This window comes from Solea senegalensis, linkage group LG18 (assembly GCF_019176455.1).
Source record: "Solea senegalensis isolate Sse05_10M linkage group LG18, IFAPA_SoseM_1, whole genome shotgun sequence".
NCBI classification, from domain to species: domain Eukaryota; kingdom Metazoa; phylum Chordata; class Actinopteri; order Pleuronectiformes; family Soleidae; genus Solea; species Solea senegalensis.
In genome coordinates, this window is record NC_058041.1 from 14477046 (window position 1) to 14499468 (window position 22423).

Sequence of the window (22423 nt, forward strand, 5' to 3'; positions counted from 1 at the left end):
GTGTGTGTGAGTGTGAAGACGCCAGAAAGTTCATCCAAGGTCTGATAGACATAAAAAAACAAAAAAAACAACGTGAAACATAATATGCACTTACTTTATCTGTGGATTTACGATTCAATAAGCCATTCGTCTTTCTCTACCTTGTTAGTGTTGCACCTCAACCCCAAAGTGTTGTGATAAGCAGAGCAAGAGGCATTCGTGAGAATTAGGGAGTGGATTTGAGTGTGATGGATGAGTCGGTGGCTAATATTCTTGACAGACGGGTGAGGAATGAGAGGCTGTCGGAGCTGAAGAAAACAAACAAACACACTAATCTAATGGTGATGATCGCATCTGGACGGGCTGGTTCCAGACACACATCAATGAGAAACACACACACATACATGTATATGTATATACATGTACTGCAATAACGCCATCAGTATCATATAACCACAACATTTTGCTGACTCACAAGATGCATGAATAGGGGGACACCTCCCACCTAATGCTCTCTTTTGAAAGTTCAAGTCTATAGCATGTGTAGTTTTTCAACAATATGAATTATATTGAAGGATGAGGTTTGCATACTTTGCCTCATGGAGGTGTATCTCTTATTCAACATACACATGTTTGTTCTCAGAAACTTGACAAATTGCGCTATAAGACTTCATTTTTTTATCCAAAGGTTTATGTATTCAATATTCAGTTTGCACATTATTTTTGCAGTGCAGTCACGAAATGCAGATTGGAGCGACAAACCGTAGGGGTCAATCTGTGGTACTGCAAAGTAAACCAATGGTGGTAAGAAAAACCTGTATTGTTCTATATCTGCTTACCGTGTGTGGTTACCCCTCAGATTACTCCGTCTTATATTCTACGCACATGACTGACGTGTCAGTTTTGTTTGACCTGCTTTTATTTCTGGCCTAAGAAGAGGACCAGAGGCTCAGTGGTTGGACTAGCAGAAGCTGTAGCCTTCTAAATAGCTACACTCCCAATGCCCCAAATTCATAATAATGTGGTCTGCTTTCACTGCAGATAAATAAAACATACCCAATATTCTTGTTTGCATAAAAATGTGGGCCAGGCAGCTGTATTTGTATTTGATTGTCTTTTTTTTTTTTTTTTACTTTTACACAGTTGATCATTATTTTAAGCTCAAGCTCCTTCAGCTTTGATGAATTACAATCCACGTAGTCCAACTCCCCCCAATGACCGCTACTGTACCTCTCAATTTACACTAGGGGTTAAATTAGCCAGCCTGATGAGAGCCATCATTAGTGTGGCGGGTTGCTGTGCTCGGCTGCAAGCTGCAAGGAATTTTGCTCAATGAAGCTATGAAAAGGGAGGGGAAGAAAAACCTGCTCAGCAGAAAATAGGTGTATAGCTGAGTGGAAGGCTTTGGAAAGAGCCCAGTCTGAGGCAAATCCTGGCCATTGTTCTCAGATCAAAGAGAGAGAAAGTGGCACTGTAATATGAGCTCAAATGGAATGGATGTTTTTTGTCTTTTTGTGTGACAGTCTCAATTCTGGCCTTGAGTTTTGATGTCAGGTTGTTGTTGTCTTCTTTTTTTCAGTACTTCTGTTGTGGCGAGGTGACAGTGTGGGGGGGGTGAAAGAGTGGCGGTAGATATTTAAACCCCGCTGTTCTGTTCTCCCTGCCGTATCACAAGGACTCAGGGAAGGCTATTAATAGCAATCTGCACATGCACATATTGCTAGCCCGTCCTCATGCCTCGGTATTGATCCAGCATCATGGATCCTTGATGAACTTGCACGTGACGTACGCGATGCGATGTGCAGCGCCGCGCCGCTCTCTGTGCCCGTCACTACTATCTGCTGAGCTGATGTCACTTTAAATCAATAACCATCTCAGTGTCATTGACTCACACGCACACACACACACACACACTAGCTCCTTCAAGGAGTCAGTGAGCAGAACGGCCTCTGTCAATGCAGAGACTGTGTATGTGCGTGAGGTGTGTCCACACGCTAAAGCTCCCTTCGGCAGCTTAGGTTACCTCAATAGAAGCCGTTCTCTAGCTGTTCCCCCTCAAAAGACAGAGAGGGGGCGGGGGTGTCATGCATACAGTTAGGTGCTTTCACCTGCAATGTGGCGCATTTCAGCGCGACACAAGATCCTTTCCATCTGCTACCCACTGCCACTCAAACACCCACTGTCCTCCTTCATCGTCTCTTCCTCTGCTGGCCATTTCAACAATTCTTTTTATTCCAGGGATACCAGCTGCTGGTAAGGTGATAGGTGAAACTTGCACACACACACACACACACACACACACGCACTGGTATGGACAATGATGGCACAGGGGGCATTTGCACACTGGTACCAAGCTCAGCAAGCACAGGTGTCCAGTAATTATGGCCGTTTGACTTTCTGCAACCTTTGGCCGAGTTAAAATCTACAACAACAAAGATAATCTATGTTCAGCATTCTGCCTGTTTACCTACTGTCTTAACAAAGAATTTCATTGTTGGCAATCTCTCATGTAACCTGACCACATTTTTTTTTCTCCATCCCTTTCAGTGAGATGGAACAGCTTGTAGCTTGGGTAGAACAAAGACTCGACCAAATTGAACTATGCTAGAATTTCTCTTATTCACCCTCGACTAGGGATGCCACTTGTCAAATTTCAAATAGTGTGCATGTGTGTTAAATTAGACCCTTAAAAACCGGTTCGAGTTGATCATGTACAGCCTCAGAAGTAATTATCACATGGTTCGACTCAAGCGAGCTTAACTGCCCTCCTGACCTGACAGTCACAACACTGAAGCATCTGAAGAGCGTATTTTGTGTTCTTCGCCCAAGATGGCAGAATAAAAAAAAAAAAACAAATCTGACCCACATGACCAACAATAAGAGCAGGAATAAATGTCACATGTGTCTGTTGCTTGCATTACCGCGATTTGCTGGGCAGAAACAAACAAGCGGCACTGTTAATTGTCTTGTTTTTTTGTGTTGTTTTTTTTGACATTCCTGTGCCCTTTTATCAAAGTGTTGCTGCAAGCAGAGTGCTATGACAGCAGGAACCAAAACAACCTGATGCCATTATCACATTTCCCATTAGCTGACCCAAAATGGCTGCTGAGTAATGAGATCTAATAGAGCAGGAGCTGAAAATGAGACCTAAAGAGCACAATGCGGAACTTTCTTGCCTTTCGTTTTTTTTTTTTTTTCGCCCCCCTTCACTGGGAATAGAGTTAAAGAAAAAAAGAAGAGAATGAGGACAAGAATCAACAGAGAAGAGGATAGAGACTGTTAGCTAAGTGCACTCAAAGAGGGAGGATAGGAATATTTTTCATGCGGATTAGAGTGCATATCCTTGGCATCGTCTATGATGCAGGGCCTTGATAGTGTGTCTGTCTTTGATACCCTATGAGGTGTGTGGCCTTATCCCTGTTGCCTATCTTCAAGTACTCATGCTCCTCAAACACACATACGCTGATCCAGCCTTTTAGAACTGCTGAGATGGGGAAGACTGGATTGTGTGACACACGTGTCACGTTCTCTTTTGTAAAGCACATCACTGCACGCCCCTTTAACGTCGGCGCAAATATCCGAATGGGCATGCGCCAATATGCATGTACACATAAACCTGAGAGCAGACGTGATCATGTACCTCTAAACATAAATTGCACATCAATTCAAGCTGTAAATCCCGACACAGCTGTGCAGATTCAGCATTTCCATCACAAATCCTCCTCTGCTGTGATGTGCACTTCTGCCACTACTTTTTGCCTCGTCACACAAAATGAATACTGGAAAAAAAAAAAAGTGCCGCTTGCCCGCTTGCTCTCCTAAAATGCAATTAAATTTTTTGTTATTTTTTCCACTTTGGCCCCCCTGGTGAAAGTAACACATGGGGATTGTCTGGGCTTGAGCCAAACGCACATAAATTTCAATATTAATTTGGTCTGCACCTCAGCAGCCTTCCCCGGCCTCCTAATCTCCTGCCGCATATCTTCATTATCTGAAAGTGTGCTTTCATCTTAATTCCATTTTCATCCATCAAACGTCGGGGAGGTTTGACCTTGCGGGATCTCGATGAAGATAGCAAGGTAGGGAAGGGAGGGAGGGAGAGAGCAGGATGAGAGAGACAGAGATGAAGATGAGGGGGATAGAGGGATAGAGGGAAGTTAGGCGATACGGCGGCAGAGCCGAGATGATGAACGAGGAACGAGACAGGAAGAAATACAGGAATCAGAGAACTATCCGCACCGTTTTTTTGTGATCCAAATGTTCCGCTGACATGCAACGGGCACAATGTTGCATGTCAGCGGCTGAACGTTACAGTAATCTCTCACAGTTCATTTCCACTCTCGAAGCCCTTTATTCATTTATTCCCTCACTTGCCTCAGGCCCTTTTCCCACCCTCCTTCTCCTTCTCTCCCACTGCCACTTTATTTATCCTGACATTAGGGTTTAATTACACATTTGCAATGATTGTTTTCTTAATTGTCGAGATCATAATTGTCCTATGTTTCTGTTGTCAGGAACAGGTGCTTGATGGGACCTGTAAGGAAAGTGTGTGTGTCTGTGTGTGTGCGTGCGTGCACATGCACATGTGTCATACAGTTGGCAGCCATTTCATCAAGGCAAACAAGCTCCACCTGGTGGTGCTGTCCTCATGAATTCAGGGAAGAGCGTGTGTTTGTGAAGATGTCACAAGGACACCACACACACAGGCATGGACAGGCGCTATACAAGGAGATACGCATGCACGCGCACAGACACACACACACTGCTTATCCCACATGAATGATACATGCCCGCATGATCATAGTCAAATAGAACGCCTCATTAGCGGATAAGCTGGATATGCTCTCTAACCTTCCCCAATCTATCTCTCTCCTCACTCTTTTGGCTGTTTGGATGGCGGCCCTGATCCCCTAAATGCAAGTTATCTGTCATCAGTGACTCAGGATGGTGGATAAAGAATCATTTATCAGCCTTATTAAAGCCTGTACACACGGTCTCTTTCTACCTTCCTTATCTCACTCATTGTCTGTCTTTATCCTCCTTTCCACAATCGGTCTATCCGTGAAGACCCCATCATTTTCTTTAGACATAGACATTTAAAGGGCTTCTAAATCCCCCCCCATCTGCACTTTTGTGAGACATGTTACAGATAAAACAAGATGCTCCGACTCATATCCACAAAGGCAAATGCTCTGCAGCTCCACACGTCGTGCTCTTTCTGTTGACACAGGGACCTGTGTCACAACAAGCTAACGTTAGCTTGACAAGTCCCCCCCCCCGGCTCGTCACAAACTGACAGTAGTAGGTCGTTGGTCAGAAACCGGCGCTGCCAGCGCTGTGATGGATTCCAACACATGACACCTAGACCCCCCCCTCGCACTCCCCCAACTCCACAAAATGCCACAACTGGGAACCAAAGCTGATGTCGTCGTGACATGAGAAATGACATGACAATGCCAAAGACATGACACACACTCACCGATAGACAAGTGGCACTTGAATGGTTGAGTGCGCAGAGGGCAATTTCACTCTATATACGTGCTCATGTGCTCACATGCATGAGCTTGAAGAATAGCATGCCATTCAGCTGTCAGGGCACTAACAAGGGCTCAAGCAGGAGCAATGTCCGATATGCGATCTGGAGATTTTCAAGCAGACGCTATGTAAGGAACACCAGGGTCAAGGTTTTGCTTGACACCCAGTGTCTGCCAGCACTTGTGTCAGCAGCAGCAGCAGCAGCAGCTCTAACATGGCGACACAAGAGAAGCCTCCATCCATTCATAATGAGGGGATGTAACATAATTCAGGATTGACATCTGCAGATGTCTGCGTGGACATCCACCCAAAAAAAAAAATGACCACAGCATAAATAGGAAAACACTATTTGTTTGTGACGAGTGACAAGCCACCCTGTATGAATTATGACGTTTCTGTTTATCCTTTAGTTTACCCTCATGCTATCAGTCACGTGACACTAGCTTTGCTATTATGGATGTTCCTGCAGACCCGCAGAGAAACACAAAGAGTCTTATTTGTCAGCTCAAAGCTAATCCACTCAACACCAGTGCCCTCCAAACACATCTTGCTGCTCCCCTACCCCATCAACCAGAAGAAGAAGAAGAACAAAATCAACACAAAAATTGAAGGCACTTCTCCTTTGCTATTCAGAGTGGGTCAGGGGTTGGGACTAAGCTTCTGAGGATGTTCAAACACATCCCCCAAGAATAGTATCTCTGTTTCACCAGTGGCCTAATCCACCACTTGAAGAGCAATTAAAAGTTTAGCCCAGACTTTAAGAAAGAAACCATGTATGTTTTTTTTTTTTTCCCTCTATGTCTGTCATTGCAGTGGCGCACATGAAATGCATGCTAATAGGAAAGTGCTTACCGTGGCACTCTTCCAAAGGCCTTCCAAATACATTTGGAAAAGAAAAGACTTTGGGGGGCATGTGGAAAAAGAAAAAAATGGTGGTTGGGATGGAACTCTTTAGTTTTCTTATCTATTTCCCTTTCATTTATTTCATCCCGTGTCTCTCCAAGTTTTGCATCTTTTATTTACCCACTTCCTTTTTCTCATTCCAAAGTGGTTCCCATGGCACAGGCGCCAAAACTAAGACTCAATCCCCACAGAGCTCCATCTGAGGACCTCTTGTGCAACAACTTTTTATGGCACAGCCTCAACTGTTTAATAGTCAGCAGCATCAGGGAGTTCATGTTTTGGGTTTCCTGCTGTGCTTTTTTGTGTTTGTGAAGTAGTCCTGCATGGTGGCACGTGTATTTATACATCGCCTTCTTCTGTTAAAGAGTGTGGTGAGGGGGTCAGTGAATACCCAAGAGAACATAGAAAGGTTGAAAAAAAAACTCTTAAGAAAAGGGCACTTATGGCATCATAAACCCGTAAAGAGACAGTTACTGTATATTTGCACTGTTGCCTCTTATGTGTACACATAATTGTAATAAAAGGTGTTTGTAGGACCTCCTAACATAGTTTGAAATAAGCCAAAATGAGTTTTGGTATAGGTCAGATACTGGTCAAAAGCACAACTATTGCCATTAACAGTTGTTAGATGTAAAGACGTGAAAATGAAGATCAGACTAATACTGTCTCAGTAGATTTTGAAATTATTTTAGTGTTGTATCGGTATCATATGGGACAAGAACAAGTGATATTGAGCCATCCCTTATCGTCAATAGAAACGACCAACTGAATCCGTCTACCTCTCTCGCTTGTTTTCTTCCAGATCAAGTATTGTGTGCATAGCTCAGGTGAGAAACTGGCAGCTGAATAACCTTGTAACCCCAGCTGTCTAAAAGAATGTTTTTGAAAAACATAAAAAAATAATACTTCTTCATCTTTGTTGACTTTGAAGATAATGTTGGAAAAATCCGACAAGGAACCTACCAGAGCCTATGTTATCTCAGTTTTGTTTGTCTTTCTTTTCTTCTGGAGTCTTGGGTGATCTTTTGAGCTGTTACCTCAGTTTCTCCCCCACACCCTGCCTCTTTTTTGTTGTTGTTTTCTGAGAAAGAGTGACCTGGGAGGTATGTTGTGTGGAGGAGTGAAGTTTAAAGAGTAAGGGGGAATGTGAAAGAATTGAAGAAGTGCGCCGGAGCTTGACAGGGCCAAACCTATCATCCAGGCTAGTACATGATACCTGAGACTCCACTGGCGATCACTGCACTAACAAAGCAGCAGCCAAATACTCCTGCCAGCACTCCCACAACTTACTCGGCCCTATCCAAAACCCCTTTTGAAATATACCTGGTCGTTCATAGAGAGAGGCCCAATACACATGAAAGACTGTGCACATTCCAATTACCCCTTGTTTTTGACCACTGATGCCAGACAGCATCAGAATTCTGTTCTTAGATGACCCTGTACCTCTGCAATTAAGTGCAACTGAGCAGCACCCAAATAGAACCTGAATCCACCTGGATCAGATTCCCGTTGATTTCCAGACAGACATTCACCTCGAGGGCATTTGTCTCATTTGTCGCTTCAGCATCAGTGCAACTTTTTAATTCAGAGGACTGGAATTACAACCATGCTTTACCTACATTTGAGCTTTGCAGTGCATCCCATAGAGGTTGTTTCTTGGTGTAACATGGACATTTGGCACTTTCTATGCGTCTCAGGTGGCATATTGCAAGTCTATGTCTGGTTGCCCATTAAAAATGAAACATGCCTTCTTAATTACCGACTGGCACTTTTGGCAATTATGGCCGTACTCTTGTGTCACTCCCTCCTCTTACCCTCCCTTCCTGTTTGACTGGCCTCTTTATCTTCCTTTGCATCTCACTTACACATACGTCCTTCTCCGGATCCCTCCGTCTTTCTCGGTTGACTGCAATAAGACACTGGCCCTGCAGTTTATGTTTGCTCCCCTTTACCCAAGTCAGGCCAGCCAAAATTACTTCCTGTGGTTCACGGCGGTGGGTCACTGCCATCCGCCAAAAGTACTTATGGCTGAAATTACACACACACTGTGTTTTCCACCCAGATCCACCTCCACAGTTCCATTATCCACTCCTTTCAAGGTGGGCTTAATTATGATTCCAGACATCCAAAGCCAATGGGTCCAAAAGTCTTTCTTAAAGGACGAGGAGGAGCAGCAGCGGCGCATTAACACAACCACTGCCGTTTTGGTACATGCAGCGTACCACATGAGCTTTAATGAGTGACATTAAAGTCACTGTATAGCCTTAGGTAATGTGTCTTTACTGTGTTGTCAAGTGGTGACATTAATCAGCTTTGAGGTTTCATGTAAAAGCAGAGCACTCAACTTCTAAACAATGTGTAACTCATTCAGCATTAGCTGGAAGAAAAAAAAGAAAAGTGGGTTGAAACAGAATGCTCCTGACAGCAGCTCAACATTTAGTACGAGGGAGCAGGAAATGAAAATCAAACGCAAGAGGTCACACATTATTGACATGAGTGGCACCGTCCTATTTTTATTGGCTCCAGTTCAGCTCGAGTCAGGCAGCCCATATGTTATCGGCCTGGCTGAGCCTCGGCCATAGCCACCAAGAAACCTGTGGCTTGTATGCGTTGTTCTGTTTTTTTTTGGGAGTGAAGGATTTACTCAATCACCCGTGGCTGTCACAGTAAGCTTTCAAACACAGGCACGCCCCAAAGAGGCCCTATGCTGTCAGGACCCGAAAAGGGGTTCCAGCATCTGGGAGTGATAAAGCAACCCAGCGCTAACATGACTATATGGTTAGGTAAAGCTAAGGATGGCTCGTTTTTGTGTCTGCCACTGGTATCACAAGCTGCCTACAACAATATATCAGTCATATCTGGCCTTTTCAGACACATTATGCTGCCAATGTTTAACAACATTATGCTGTGCCATTAAGAAGAAATAAAGAGCACACGACATGACTCATCAAAATACAACATGCTGTTGCTTTTTGTTTACATTTTTACAGTTTGTGCTTAGTGAGGTATTTGCCAATATCTACACTGAGTACTGCATGACATCATTCCTTGGAACTACACTCATGTGCTTTGTAAAGAAAAAAAAAGGACAACGATTTGATATGATTTCAGTCATTTTTCTCTAAAGCCAAGGCTCATCAATATCAATATCAATATACGATCAAACCAGTATTGGATTGATTGATTGTGCTGAGTATCATATCGGCTCATACCTAGCTATTGCATTAGCCAATGTCCTCATGCACATTTGTAACTGTCAAAGTAGAGCAATTTTATATGGTATTAGTCTTTTTTTTCTTTTTTATATGTTCAAGGCTATATAAAAAAAAAGATTCATCACATTATAGACCGTCACTAAACTAAACTGACAGCCACGGTGTAGCCATCGCATGTCTCTCCTTTTCACAATTTAATAGGAGCGGGGTTATGACATTCCCTTGCTTTCGTGTATGTGTGCACTGGTGTTTCAGTGTCGGTCACTGCTGGAGTGATTGGCAGCTGTGTTGACCGTGAGAGCAGAGGGTCAGGGTGGTGGGGGCGGTGGAGGGGCCGGCATCAAAGGGCATGTACTCAGTGAAGTTTGACAAACTCACCGGGGCCTGAAAATGACCAGTATCTGGTGAGCAGGGGGGTCAATTCTCGTGCCGTGTGACAGCATGGACAGGCAGCAAGGGAAACAGTGTGACTTTAACACCCACCGCCTCTTTAGAGTTCTCATAGTGTAAAATCTCCCTTTACCGTTACTCATGCGTTAAACTATCTTCAGGGCAGCAGAACCCCAGTCGTCAACCCTGATTGTGTGTGTGTGTGTGTGACAGATAATTTTGTTAATTTTCCCCTGTGGTTTGGCCACATGACAAGCCCCCAAATTGTTTTCCCTTATAACGAGGGACAGAAAAAAACAACAACACACGACTGGTTGTGACAACTCAGAGCCATATGCGATTTTACGCGGCCTGTCGGACAATTTCTCTCTTCTCCCCAGCACACGCCAAGGCAGACACACACACGCACAAACATTAGGGGGATGTGACAAAAAAAAAAAAAAATCACTTATTTATTTTATTCATTTGTTTAAAGACACAGAATGAAGGGAGTGAAGGTCGCTGTGCAGACAGTGGTTGCTGCAGAATCTAATCCAAAGCCTCTGGCGATCTCTGCATGAACTCCATTTCTGGTCTGCAAACAAATTAGCTTCCCTCCCTACTCTCTTCTATCTCACTCTGCCGCCAGTGAAAACAAGGGGAAATTCAGGTGAATAAAATCTATTTGTGTTCATTTAACTTTGATTTTTTTTTTTTTTCTTCACAGCTTAGCTTCACAGCCATCTATGCACACTTGCTCAGGTGTTTTTCTTCTTCTTCTTCTTGCCAGCAATTCATTAGGCTACAGTTGTTTAATCCGTATCATTAAAACACCGTGTTTCCCATGGAATGTGGCACTCCACTATATCTGATCCAGACAAAGCACTCGTATTCTCCGCCACACACACACAAGCTGTGGGACTTGTTAACATGCATCGTGCACCAAACAAGTCAATAAAAACAAACAACACAAAAATAAAAGAATCAAGTAAACAAAAAATAAAAAAAAATCTGCTTTAATATCTTAACATCTCCTCAAGTGTTATTACACTTATGGAGCAGTTCTTCTGGGTCCTGATTTTAATTATGCAACAAATGTTTGACTATCCAAGTGAAATTTGCATGAATATTTATACCAATTCATTTGTTGAGTGTTGACTGTAATTACATGGAAACATGATTTATTGCCAAGACTGCTGTGTTAGCCAGCCAGCCAGCCAGAGACAGAGAGAGGGAACCAAGAAGAAATGTATTAATAAATGCAAATTTATAAACACAAACACAAAGGAAGCCCATTTTTCTTAGTGACTTGTGGGAAATATGAGAGGACTCACATGGGGGTTGCAGTAAGTGTCACTGGATGAGCTCTGCCTTTCTGAGGTGACCTGTTAAGACTTGCTGATTATGTCCCCCTATACGATTGACCCTGTCTCTCTTTTCTCAAAAGATGCAAGTATCCAAGAGCTTGACGTTATATTTTGACGCCCACGTCTCCGTATAATAGACCTGATGGCGCAGTTACTAATCACAGGCTATAACTGATTTTACCTTATTGGACGAGACAACTGGGGGAACAAATTGGAAGATATAGAGGGAGGGAGAAGGAGAAAATGTTTGAGTAATGGGTCTGGTGCTCCATTTAATAATTTCATGATGGAATAAGGAAACAAGGACAGACGGAGGAGGGGAGTGGGAGGAAGTGATGAGGGTCCAGCAAAGGGGCAGAAAGTTGAGATGAGCCGCAATAGAGGCAAGCTTTGACTGTGTTTGTATCTAATTAATGAATGGCATTAGCCACTTGTTATGCCATTTGTTCAAGTGATGACCAAGCCTGGTCTTTCATTCCTAGTCCCATGCTCATTCTCCCGCTTTCATCAACCTCACTTGCTACTACTACCTTTGTACAAGGCTCAGATGCAGATTGAGAGAGTGTGGAGAGAGACGGGCCGAGAAAGAGAGAGGCTGCGGTCCCTAACGACATGCCGAATGCACACAGGACGCTTTCTAATAAAGTTTGATGTGTCACATTAGCAGCATGAACCCACAGTACATTTTGTAGTTGACCAAAATTCAGCATTTCCTAGAATCACAGTGAATACCAACAGCAGGAGAAAACACCTAGGTTACATAGCCAAGCCACACACACTCTACTGTTGCTGCTGTGAGGCGGGGCCAGCCAGGTACACCCATGCAAGTGTGTGTGTAAAACGTGACGTGAGCCTGAGACCAACAAGTGGTTTGACAACATTGCCTTGACATTTGTATTCGGCACAAACACGAAAGGGATGTCACCATTTTGAACTTGGGTTAGCGCGAGTTACCGCTGTAAACCGTGTGTTTAGTACGTGTTGTATTTGAGGCTGTGCCTCTACTGTGAATGTGAATGAGCGTGCTAGTTTTTCCATGCGCCAGTGATGAGAACAGGTCTGTGTCGGCTACTGTGACAGAGCAGATAAGTAGGAAAGGGACATTACAATTAGCATGTAGACTGAAGTATACCCCCAGTGTTTAGCTAGCACATATATACGCTTCTTTCCCCTTACCCCCTTTTTTTCTAATCTACTTTCCCACCACCCTGACCCAAATCCCCTTTCTGAAATCCAAAGAGGACCCAAATCCCCTAGTTGACTTTTAAAGACAATTAAAGAAACAGTCCCTTTGATAGTGACCCCCGGCCGTTTGGTTTCTCTTGTAGCCGTTTCGCCGAGTGACCTTCTCTGTGGTGAGCCAGCCCCAGGACCCTCACCAGCAGGGATCGCTGCAGAGCTGCTACGACAGCGGCCTGGACGAGTCGGAGACGCCCAGCAGCAAGAGTTCATCGGGCCCCCGGCTGGGCGCCCTTCCCCTGCCTGAGGACAGCTACGAGAGGACAACGCCGGATGGCAGTGTCGGTGAGGCAGAGCACATGGAAAATGGTAGGGGCAAACACTGAAGAGATTAATTAGTAAACGCTAAGCTATAGAATTAGGAAACACTAGACGCACACACACACTGGCTAGAGTATTCACGTAGCACGTCCAAAGCTAGACAGTCTCACAAACATGCAGAATCGTGAGGTTATCACTCCTCTTGTTTGTTCTTCTAAAAATCAAGTACATCTCCAAAAGCATTGATTGGTTCTTGAAGATTAGACTGTCTGGTTTGGTGTGGTGTGGTGTGGTGGTTGTGATACTGTAGCTGTTAAAAAACGCCCCTCCAACATACGTACCATGTGAAGGCGAGGTGTGGTGGTTATCATAAACCCCATGGTCTGTTTTAGATTTATTTGATTGATCCCCCCACCCCCCCTTATCTTTCAAATTCTCCCTGAATTTCATTTGGCACCTCCGTCCCAGGTTGACTGTGGGTCGCTGTTCATTGTTGTTGTTTTGTTATGTTTTTTTTTATCCCTACATCTAGTCTTTGATTATTTGGTATAAAGTAAAAGATGGACTGAAACTCCACTCGCGTTAATTAGAAGCTGCATAGGCAGCTGCTGTTCTGAAAGAGCTTGTTTTGCTGCACTGGGGAGGTAGAACCTATGTTCTGTAGGTTGTAATGTGGAAAGGCTGAGCCTAGAGGGAGTGAGTGGGAGCAACGGAATAGAAACCGATTGTAAAAGCAGTCTTCTGGTGCAGCACTGAGTCTTTCCTTTGTAGGACCTTCTCACAGCTCGTCTGAGACCTAGTTTCTAGCCAAAATACATGCAACTGTATGTGTGTATATGGGTGTGTGTGCACTGAGAGATGGGGGTAATGGTCCAATTCATAGCCTCCGAGTTTGAGGCAATGCTTAACAAGGAGGAGCTGTCTTAAGAGTGCTGAGCCTAAGTGCAGAGGCTCTCCCATTGCAGATTAGGATAAGGGAATTTAAATGGCTTAAAGATTCACATCCTCTCATGTTAGATGGAGCTGCTTGGTAGATAATGACCTATCTTGCGTATGATTAGTGTACACACTATAATCTTCCACTGTGGCCACAAAGTGAAACCTGGACATAAAATGGTATCTGAGTGGATGAAATGTCTGGTTAAAATTAATGTGATGACCCCATAAAGTAGATAGTTGGACAAACCAGACCCATGTGCACATCAAACTCGCAGTTAGCCAGGTGTCCCAACAGTGACCTTTCTTCCATTTTGGCGTTAATGCAGATTAAAGGGGGATTTGGTACGAACGGATAGGGCTACCTTGTGGATATTTAAAATCTCTAAAAAATTAAACAGTTCCAAATTAAACCCAAAAGGCTCATTTTGAAGTTGGTGTCTGTTCAGAGTAATTGGGCAATTGCAGGCAGCCCTCGTTGAATTTAAAATTTGCGATCAGTCTGTCACACAAATCCACTGTGTACCAAACGCAGCATAAAAAGTGAAACACATTAATCCAAAAATGGAATATTCGACACCAAAGGAGCTCATGCATCGTGAAATTTGAAATACATTGCAACGAGAAGGCCGACCCTGAAATATATATGCTAATATAATCCTAGTCAATTTTGGTTTCAGCTCTGTGTACATATGTTGTCAATTTTCCATTTCCACGGTTCCAGGTTTTTAGTATAGTGGCGCTTCAGAGGAGATTTGTTGGAGAAACACGAGTGAAGGTCAATTCATGAATCAGGCTTCATCCAAAAGAAACAACATGCTCTGCTGCTGCTCGCTATCTCCAGTGAGATCAGCCAAAAACTGGTGTGAGCGTATGTGAGGCTGTGTATTTGTGTGTGTGTGTGTGTATAGGCATGAAACATGAAATAAGTGAGTGCATGTGGGGCAGCATATTGTTTTAATATCAGCGTACACACCTACACGTTTGCAAAACTACGAGATGCTATACGCTGAAATACAGGCGGGGAGGGCAGGGTTGGCTTTGTGGTCTGACAGACCTGTAATCGGTGTAGGTCTGAATGAGACTCAAACCCCTGTAAAAAGATCAATGTTTTCTGTTATCGTGTCCTTGAGGTCAACACTGAGGCACCTTCCTTGCTTGGTCGCTCTGAATAAGAACATCATCTAAATACCTAAGCGTAAAGTAAATGTAATCATCTCAGGTTAGGGCACATATTGGCAAACTGCTCAGGGCCTCTTGAGGGAAAGCTGAGTACACTCATTAGCACCCCCTCTTGTGAGCACAAACTGTACAGTGCGGACGCCGCCGCCACTGCTGCTGCTGCTGCATTTACTCTATATGGAGCACTGGCTCTTGTAGATAATTACAGAGTTATGAGGAAAGCGGGAGCACGAAAGTTAGCAGATGGCTTGCTGTGGCGCTCGGCGCGGACATGGACATCATTAGCGACAGGTAATTGCAGACATTTATGTGCGCAATGTGACAATGGGCGTTTCAGAAGACCAGGAGGCAGCAAGGAAATGTGACAATCAGCAGCACTGAGATGAGGTGCGCGTGTTGTAGATGAAGATGAAAGAGCTATTCTATGGTCAGATCTTTGCTGCAAATGGCCCGATTGCTGTCTGACAACTTTGAATATGATTTTTTTTTTTTTCTAATCTGCCATGCCACTGATCCGTTATGCTTTTGTTTTGTGTCTGGGTGAGACGCGGACAAAGGCTAGAGTCTCCATTTCGATTCCGTGCTTCCTCCTGCTCTGACTTGCTTGTCGTCAATCAGTGTTCACACAATGTGCAGGAGAACAATCGCCCTTCACTGCGGCTGTGAGTCTGTCTCGCGCACATGAATGCATGTACACGGCAAGACACACATGCTAACACTGACCCAGACAAACGCACATGGAGGCTACACAAGCAACAGGCTTGTTTTTCATTCCTTCCTTCCATTCCTCATCTATCCTTCCTTTCCACTCTGCATAGATATGCCAAGGGACTGTATTTTCTTTTCCTCATATCTTTCATCAAGGTCAGGATTCAAACTATATTACAAGAGCAAAAAAAAGAAACAACTCAGAATCCAAGACATATTCCTCCAGAACCTACTCAAAACAGGCAGTGTTTGGAGTCACCACAGGGAAATGGATACATTCCTGACCCATACTTACATACCCAGACTCCTCACCGACCTTGTTTTCATTGACTGGAGCTGTTGCATGTCATGACCGTAGAAGAATTCCCCCCACGTCACAAAGATTGCCAAATGGAGGGAAAAATACTTTTGTAGCCTTACGTTCAGTAGCATTTACCATAATTCTTGGGCAGCACATACAACTCTATATATCTCTCAGTTATATGGTACTCGATAGGTTTCATGAAGTCTTGATCTTTTTTGATGCACAGCTGGGCCGCTCACTTATTCATAAGCTTACCCCAGTGCTCATCATATATTAATAAACATTGAGCATTTGGAGTCAAACACCCGATTAGGTCGCCGTGGATGGCAAAGAGCCCATCCAGATGCAGTGTGTTATCAGTGGGTCGAAGACTTGTGCTCCATTATTGATCTCCACATGGCTGGGGTGGGAGTGGATTTGGCCAATTTTAGCCAGATTAGTTCAAGCACACCTCAAAATATCACACTTCCACGTTGCCCTTTCATCACGAGTGAGGTGTGTGAAGTGTGTAAAGTGTTTTCATGTCAACCCTCACGCGCGAATCAGAACAGCTCGCGGCACTGAAGATGTTTGTTTGGTGCATCAGTGCAGCGCCTGTATGCGGTGCGCTGTAGGTCATGGCTTGATCCGCAGCATGAATAATAATATAGTTATTTTAAACAAACAGACATTCGATTTATAGCTATAACCTTTTAATGCTGCTTCAGTTGGAATCAGCTGCATTAATGCATGCTTTGTGAGGCTGCCATAGGGTATCATATACATATATGCAAATAAAGCGTGTGCAAAAATGCAAAGAAGAAAGAAACATACAATACAGCTGAACAACGTTCGAACAATTGCCTTTGAAGACAAACACGTAAAGAAAAAGGGACTATTTCTTCAGATGGACACGTGCCTTGTGATCACAACGTTCACAGAGGATATAAACTAGTTTTGCATCACCGAGTGCAATCCCACAAAGGCCAGTGCCCGATTTTTGTTGGACAGATGAATCTTGCAAATTTATTGTAGCCACTGAGAGAGTAATAACACGTCGCACTGGCTGCTAACGTTAGCATGCCTCCCACGTTTCTGTGCTTTGGCTGTCAGACAACCACACACACACACACTCACATACACACACACGCTTACACATTCAACTCCACACCATATTCCCTGTGCTGTCCCTCCTGCTGAGAATTCTTATGGTACTACCATTCCACTACAAACATCATGATTTTGTGTGGACTAGCAGGCTCTATGGACTTGGACAGGCAAGCAGTGCATCACAGCAATGCAGACAACCTCCACAGCAAACACACAAGCTCAAAGAATAGGAAGGACAAAGTGTACGGGCAGACATACTGTATATTTAGTTATGTTTGTCATTTTACCCCTTGCCATTTGGAGCTGAAGTACAAAGGGAAGTGGTAAAAGCTAAATAGGAATGTGTATAATTCACATACCATATCCCACTTTTTGGTATGCTTAGTACAGCTACACAACATGCTAACCAATGTTAGCTTCCCGGTGGTAGTTTCTTGTAGATAAGACTGTAGGGGTTCAAATCCAGCCCTACGAAATGGGACACCCCTTTGTCATCATGCAAGCAGACAGGGTACGTTCTTGTCAGAGATTTAACAGTGCTGCAAGCAGGTTTTCGTTGTGGTTGCCATAGCTACACAACATTCTAACAAGGTTTAGCACACATGTAACACATGTGGGTCACAACTCTGCACCCATGAAAAAACCCTTAGACTTCACCTTCCCTCTCTACCACAACAACAACCAGAGCATGAGGGAAGAGCACGCTCAGACACACACACTTTAGCGAACACAATGAGTCACTGCATCATGTTCTATCTTTGTGTGGCACCTCGGTAGATCACTGTTGTTGTTTATCTCTATTTTCGAGTTTTACCCATTGGAATGCTGCTTAGCCTGGTTAATAATGTGCGTGCGCGTGTGTGTCTGTGTGTGTGTGTGTTTGTGTGTTACTCTGTTCATTAGGCAAGCCCAATTGTGGGGCCAGATGGCAAAGCAAGTTTGTTTAATTAAAACCATTCATATTTGAAGAGCGGCGCAGCAGCAGCAGCAGCAGCAGCAGCAGCAGCAGCAGCAGCAGCAGCGCTGGTCTTAGGTCTGATTTCCCCCAACTCAGTGGAGAGATGGGAGTGTGTGTCTGTGTGTACTTGTAGATCTATGCACAGTGTGCCTATCACTACCCAACAGAGAGGTTCAGTGAAAAATCACCCAGTGGAAGGCACTCGCACTATCAATCATCATGTTGCACATGCTTCCTCCTCTTTGACGTCCCCCCAAGGTCACAGTCCATGTGTAAACACAACAGTTTTTTTTTTCTTTATATAAATCAAATAAATCACAGGAATAATGATCCATTCTGTTTAAAAAGTGCATAAAGGGATGGGATGCCTGTACATTCTGCAGCCGGGTTTTGTATGCTGTGTGTGTGTCCGCAGTCCTCTGCCATCTCCCTCTCTCATTCGTTTCCATCTGTCCCCTTCCTCTTGCTCCGCTATTTCTTTCCGTGACATCCTCCGGCAACGTGACAGCAAGGGAGATAGAAAGAACAAGAGGGCCTGGTGAGACGATGTGCGAAAAAGCAGTGAAGGGAAGGTGAAGAGAGAGAGAGAGAGGGAGGCATGGCTCGGCGGGGTAAATGAGTAGCGCGCTGAAACCGAGCCCAGGAAAGGAATCGAAGGATGCGAGGTTGGAAAGACACCAGGAGATAGAGGGAAAATTCATGATATGAAAAAAACTGGAAGAAAACATGAGAATGAGAAACAGAAGGGGAAAAAGTGATGGTTGGTGGTTGCATGCATGGAGAAGTTGCCAGCAGGGAGTGGTCGTTGACAGAGAGATGATTGATCACTGCTCAGCCAGAGCAGGCAGGTATTTAAATCGTACCCCGGTGTCACATCGGCGGTCTTCCTCCCCGTCTGCCTCGCCACATGAACTGTAAAGCCCACCCAGTGCAGCCTTAAGTGCCGTAACACACGCCACACTGAGAGAATTACACATAAAGAATACCCACTGTCAACAAATACCAGAGCAGAAGAATATGTGGGGAAAGCAGCGTTTGCACATTTGTGTTGCCTTTTAAAAGCAACACTTCACCCAAATGGAAAAATCGGCTATTTCACATTCGCTCATCCTTATCTACCAATACAATACACTGTGTTCTAGTTATATTTGTGTATGTTTTGAATTATCTCCCACTGAGATTCTTTTGCCACTCAGAAAATAGTCCCCAGTCTAGGGATAACGGAGAACTGTGACTTCAAACCCGGAGGATGATAAATGTGCGACAAAGTAATCCATAGTATAGTATTTCTGCCTCATTATAAATATTACCCCTGAAAAAACAAACAAAAAAATGTAATCACTCATCAATAAGGCTATATTTTAAGGGTTTACAGGTCAATAAGGGACAGGAGAAAAGGACAGGAGACTTTTTGCCATTTAAGTTAAGCGGCTCTATATATTCTACGTGACGTTTGTAGGAACAGAATCTATTTTAAAGGCGTTTTTGTTTAGTCCTTGCAACTCAAGCCCGTGCCTCAAACGTGAGTCAGTTCCCACTTGAAAATTGTTCTATTTCTGTGATTCCAATGTGCATTTGATAACGGGCAAGCCAGAAATTATAGGAGCGAGAGAGAGAGAAAGCGGAATGGTTTCTCGTGGTACTGCCGAGACATGACTGCATTTTCAATGAGGGCCTACAGTCATACACTCTGCCATGTGCATTTTGTGCCTTTTTAGGTGCAACCAAGCTGCAACAATTTGGCTTGTGCCCAAACGACACAGGCATTTGTTATGTTCAGAATAAAATCCCCCTCTCCCACAGTTGTTCATCTGGAATGGGAAATACTTTATACATTATATGCGTATGCATACATCTACATATACATATATATCTGTAACTGGAGCTCTGCTTTTGTATCCTACCATCCCCCCCCTCCAGATCTCTCACTCCTACTACATCATCGACTCCCCATTCTTCCTTCCCTTCCTCTGTGTAACTTTTCTCCCCGTTAGGATTCTGTGCATGCTCATGAAGATGAGCAGGTTGCACAGAGTGGGGGAAGTACATACTCCTGTGCATGCTGGAACACCAGGTGTGCAGCACTGAGACACAGTGGGTGCCATGTCTTTCCCGGTGTGAGCCCGACAGCTTGGGAGGGGCAAACTGCAAGGGATGCCAATAACCATACTCGCAGACGACAAGTGAAGAGTTTTTTATTCATTCATTCACTCGCACATGTTCTGAGTGGACAGAGCATACTGCAAGGGACAGGTGTCTTTACTGTATGTGCACATGCATATGTTGCAGGGCGGCAGTCTTCACCCCGGGAGCATATCTGAGAGGAACACAAGAATGAAGGCATTCTTTTTGTTCATTCTTTCTTTCTTTCTTTCACACCTCAGGGAATTTGTTACAAAAACACAAACAAACAAAAAAAAAACACACACTCAGGTGTTCGCACATTCCGTAGGCCGGGCCGACACCATTCATGCATTCATTCATGTATTTTGCAAACACCCCACCCCCCCATTTCACACTTAAAGCATATATACGGGAATCAATGCAAAACAACTATGCTGGAACACATTAGTTCCACATTCAGGAAAGAATAAAAATGTTGATGACAATTTAATTTTGCGCACAAGGAATGCTGGGCTGATTGTTAAACACATCGCATTTTGTGTGATTGTGCTGATTGTTTGGAGGAGGCACAAAACCAACGGAATGGACTGGAACCAGATGTAACGTCCTTACAGCCAAATGTCTACTATAAATGTGACTTCATTTTAGTGAGGGTTTGCCAAAGTTGACAAAAGACTGTCTTTCTTTTTTGTTTCGAAAGCCATTTTCAGACCCAAGTTTGCTCTGTAGGTGTAGATGTCCAGTGGAGGGACCTGGCTTGAATATAGGGGCCTGGAAGAATTAGTTCTTAAAAAGATTAGTCATGCGCCGGGCTGCCCGTTTGTGAAGCTCTATGGTCAGCACCCTCTGCAGGACCACGAGGTAACATCCGGTTCGAGTTTGACAAAAAGTGACCGCCCCTATTGTGAGCGAGTGTGACTTGAGAGAGGAAGCTGTAGTTTGAACATAAGCAGTGACTTTTTTTGACCTTTAAGGTAGAAATTGCAAATTCCTGCACGTTGGATCTCCTTTAATCCCTGTCTCTGTTTATTTTACTTATGTATATGTGACATCTGGCCTGCCAGCAGGTCGACCTTTGACTTCCGACGCTGCACACTGTGCTTGCCGACCACCGACGACTTTGTCCTCAACACAAATCTGAACTAGTGTCCAAGCTACAAACTTTTTTTTTTGTTGTAGATTTCCTTAGCCTCTATTTCACCCATGCGTGCTTATTTATAGAACAACCTGCTGTGCCAGACATGGCTGTATCCTGGCATTTTCTTCTGGAAAGGTAGTCTGCCAGCTTTCGCATCTGCCACCGCTAATTGATACCAATTAGGTGGTATTATTTAGGAATTTGACATCATGTTCTTTAAACTCAAGTCTTTAATCAGGATGGATTGATGACTCAGAGACGCCGCTAAATGGTGTAAAACTGTCAAAACCCAGGCAAACAATTGCCTGCTTTGCTGCAGGCATTATGCACAAAGCTAATGATAATCAAGTGTGTTGCGTGGGTTACGTGGAGGGCACAGAGGCTTAAGCTATACGACTGTGACACATCCCTGCACTACAGCTGTGTGATGCACAGCAGAAGGTTAAGGCAGTACTTCTCAAATAGTGGGGCGGGGGGGCGTGGTGAGGTGTCCGGGGGGGTTGTGAGAGGCAGGGCAGGACAACTCATACAGTGGTTTATACAGATACATAAACAATGATCCGGTTCTCAATAGTATTTTGATTCAGGGGGGGCGTGAAAACCTTTTTACATTACATTACATTACATGTCACATTTAGCAGATGCTTTTAGCCAAAGCGTGGAGTCGAACTTGCGACCATGATGTCTTTCGCACACAGGGTACCGGTCTTTTTGTTTGCTTTATCTCATACTCATGCTGGCTCATACTTTTGCTTAAAAATGCTAAATTGTCAAAATGTTACATACAGTAGTATTCGAGTACAGTTAGGGACTCACAATGCAGTTCAGCAACACTCATTCAAAGTTAATTAACAAGCATTTCAGGCGATGCGTCCTCTGTGTACATGTGCGTCTCCCGTGCCCCCTCCACTCTCTCGCTCTTTTGCTTCTTAAAAATAGATAAAAGCATGTCAAAATGGAAGAAGGAGGGGAGATTATCCCCCCCATTTCCTCCTCTACTTCGCTCCCTGGCCATTCTTTTTCTTTGAGGACGCCGTTAATGTGTCTCATATGGAGAGAAAGGCGCAGAGGGGGGAATTAAATGAAAAGCTAATGCTCTTCATAGAGAGATAGAAG

At 44.1% G+C, this 22423-nt stretch overlaps 1 protein-coding gene across 1 annotated transcript in view; it reads left to right on the forward strand.

Annotated features, from left to right (window-relative positions):
* LOC122759000 (protocadherin-7-like) overlaps positions 1–13208 on the forward strand; it is a 54807-nt gene extending 41599 nt beyond the window's left edge. Inside the window, exon 2 of the mRNA XM_044013444.1 lies at positions 12697–13208. Coding sequence (XP_043869379.1) covers positions 12697–12933 — 237 coding nt within the window. The 3' untranslated portion in view covers positions 12934–13208. The remainder of the gene's footprint in view (positions 1–12696) is intronic.
* The last annotated feature ends 9215 nt before the right edge of the window (positions 13209–22423 follow it).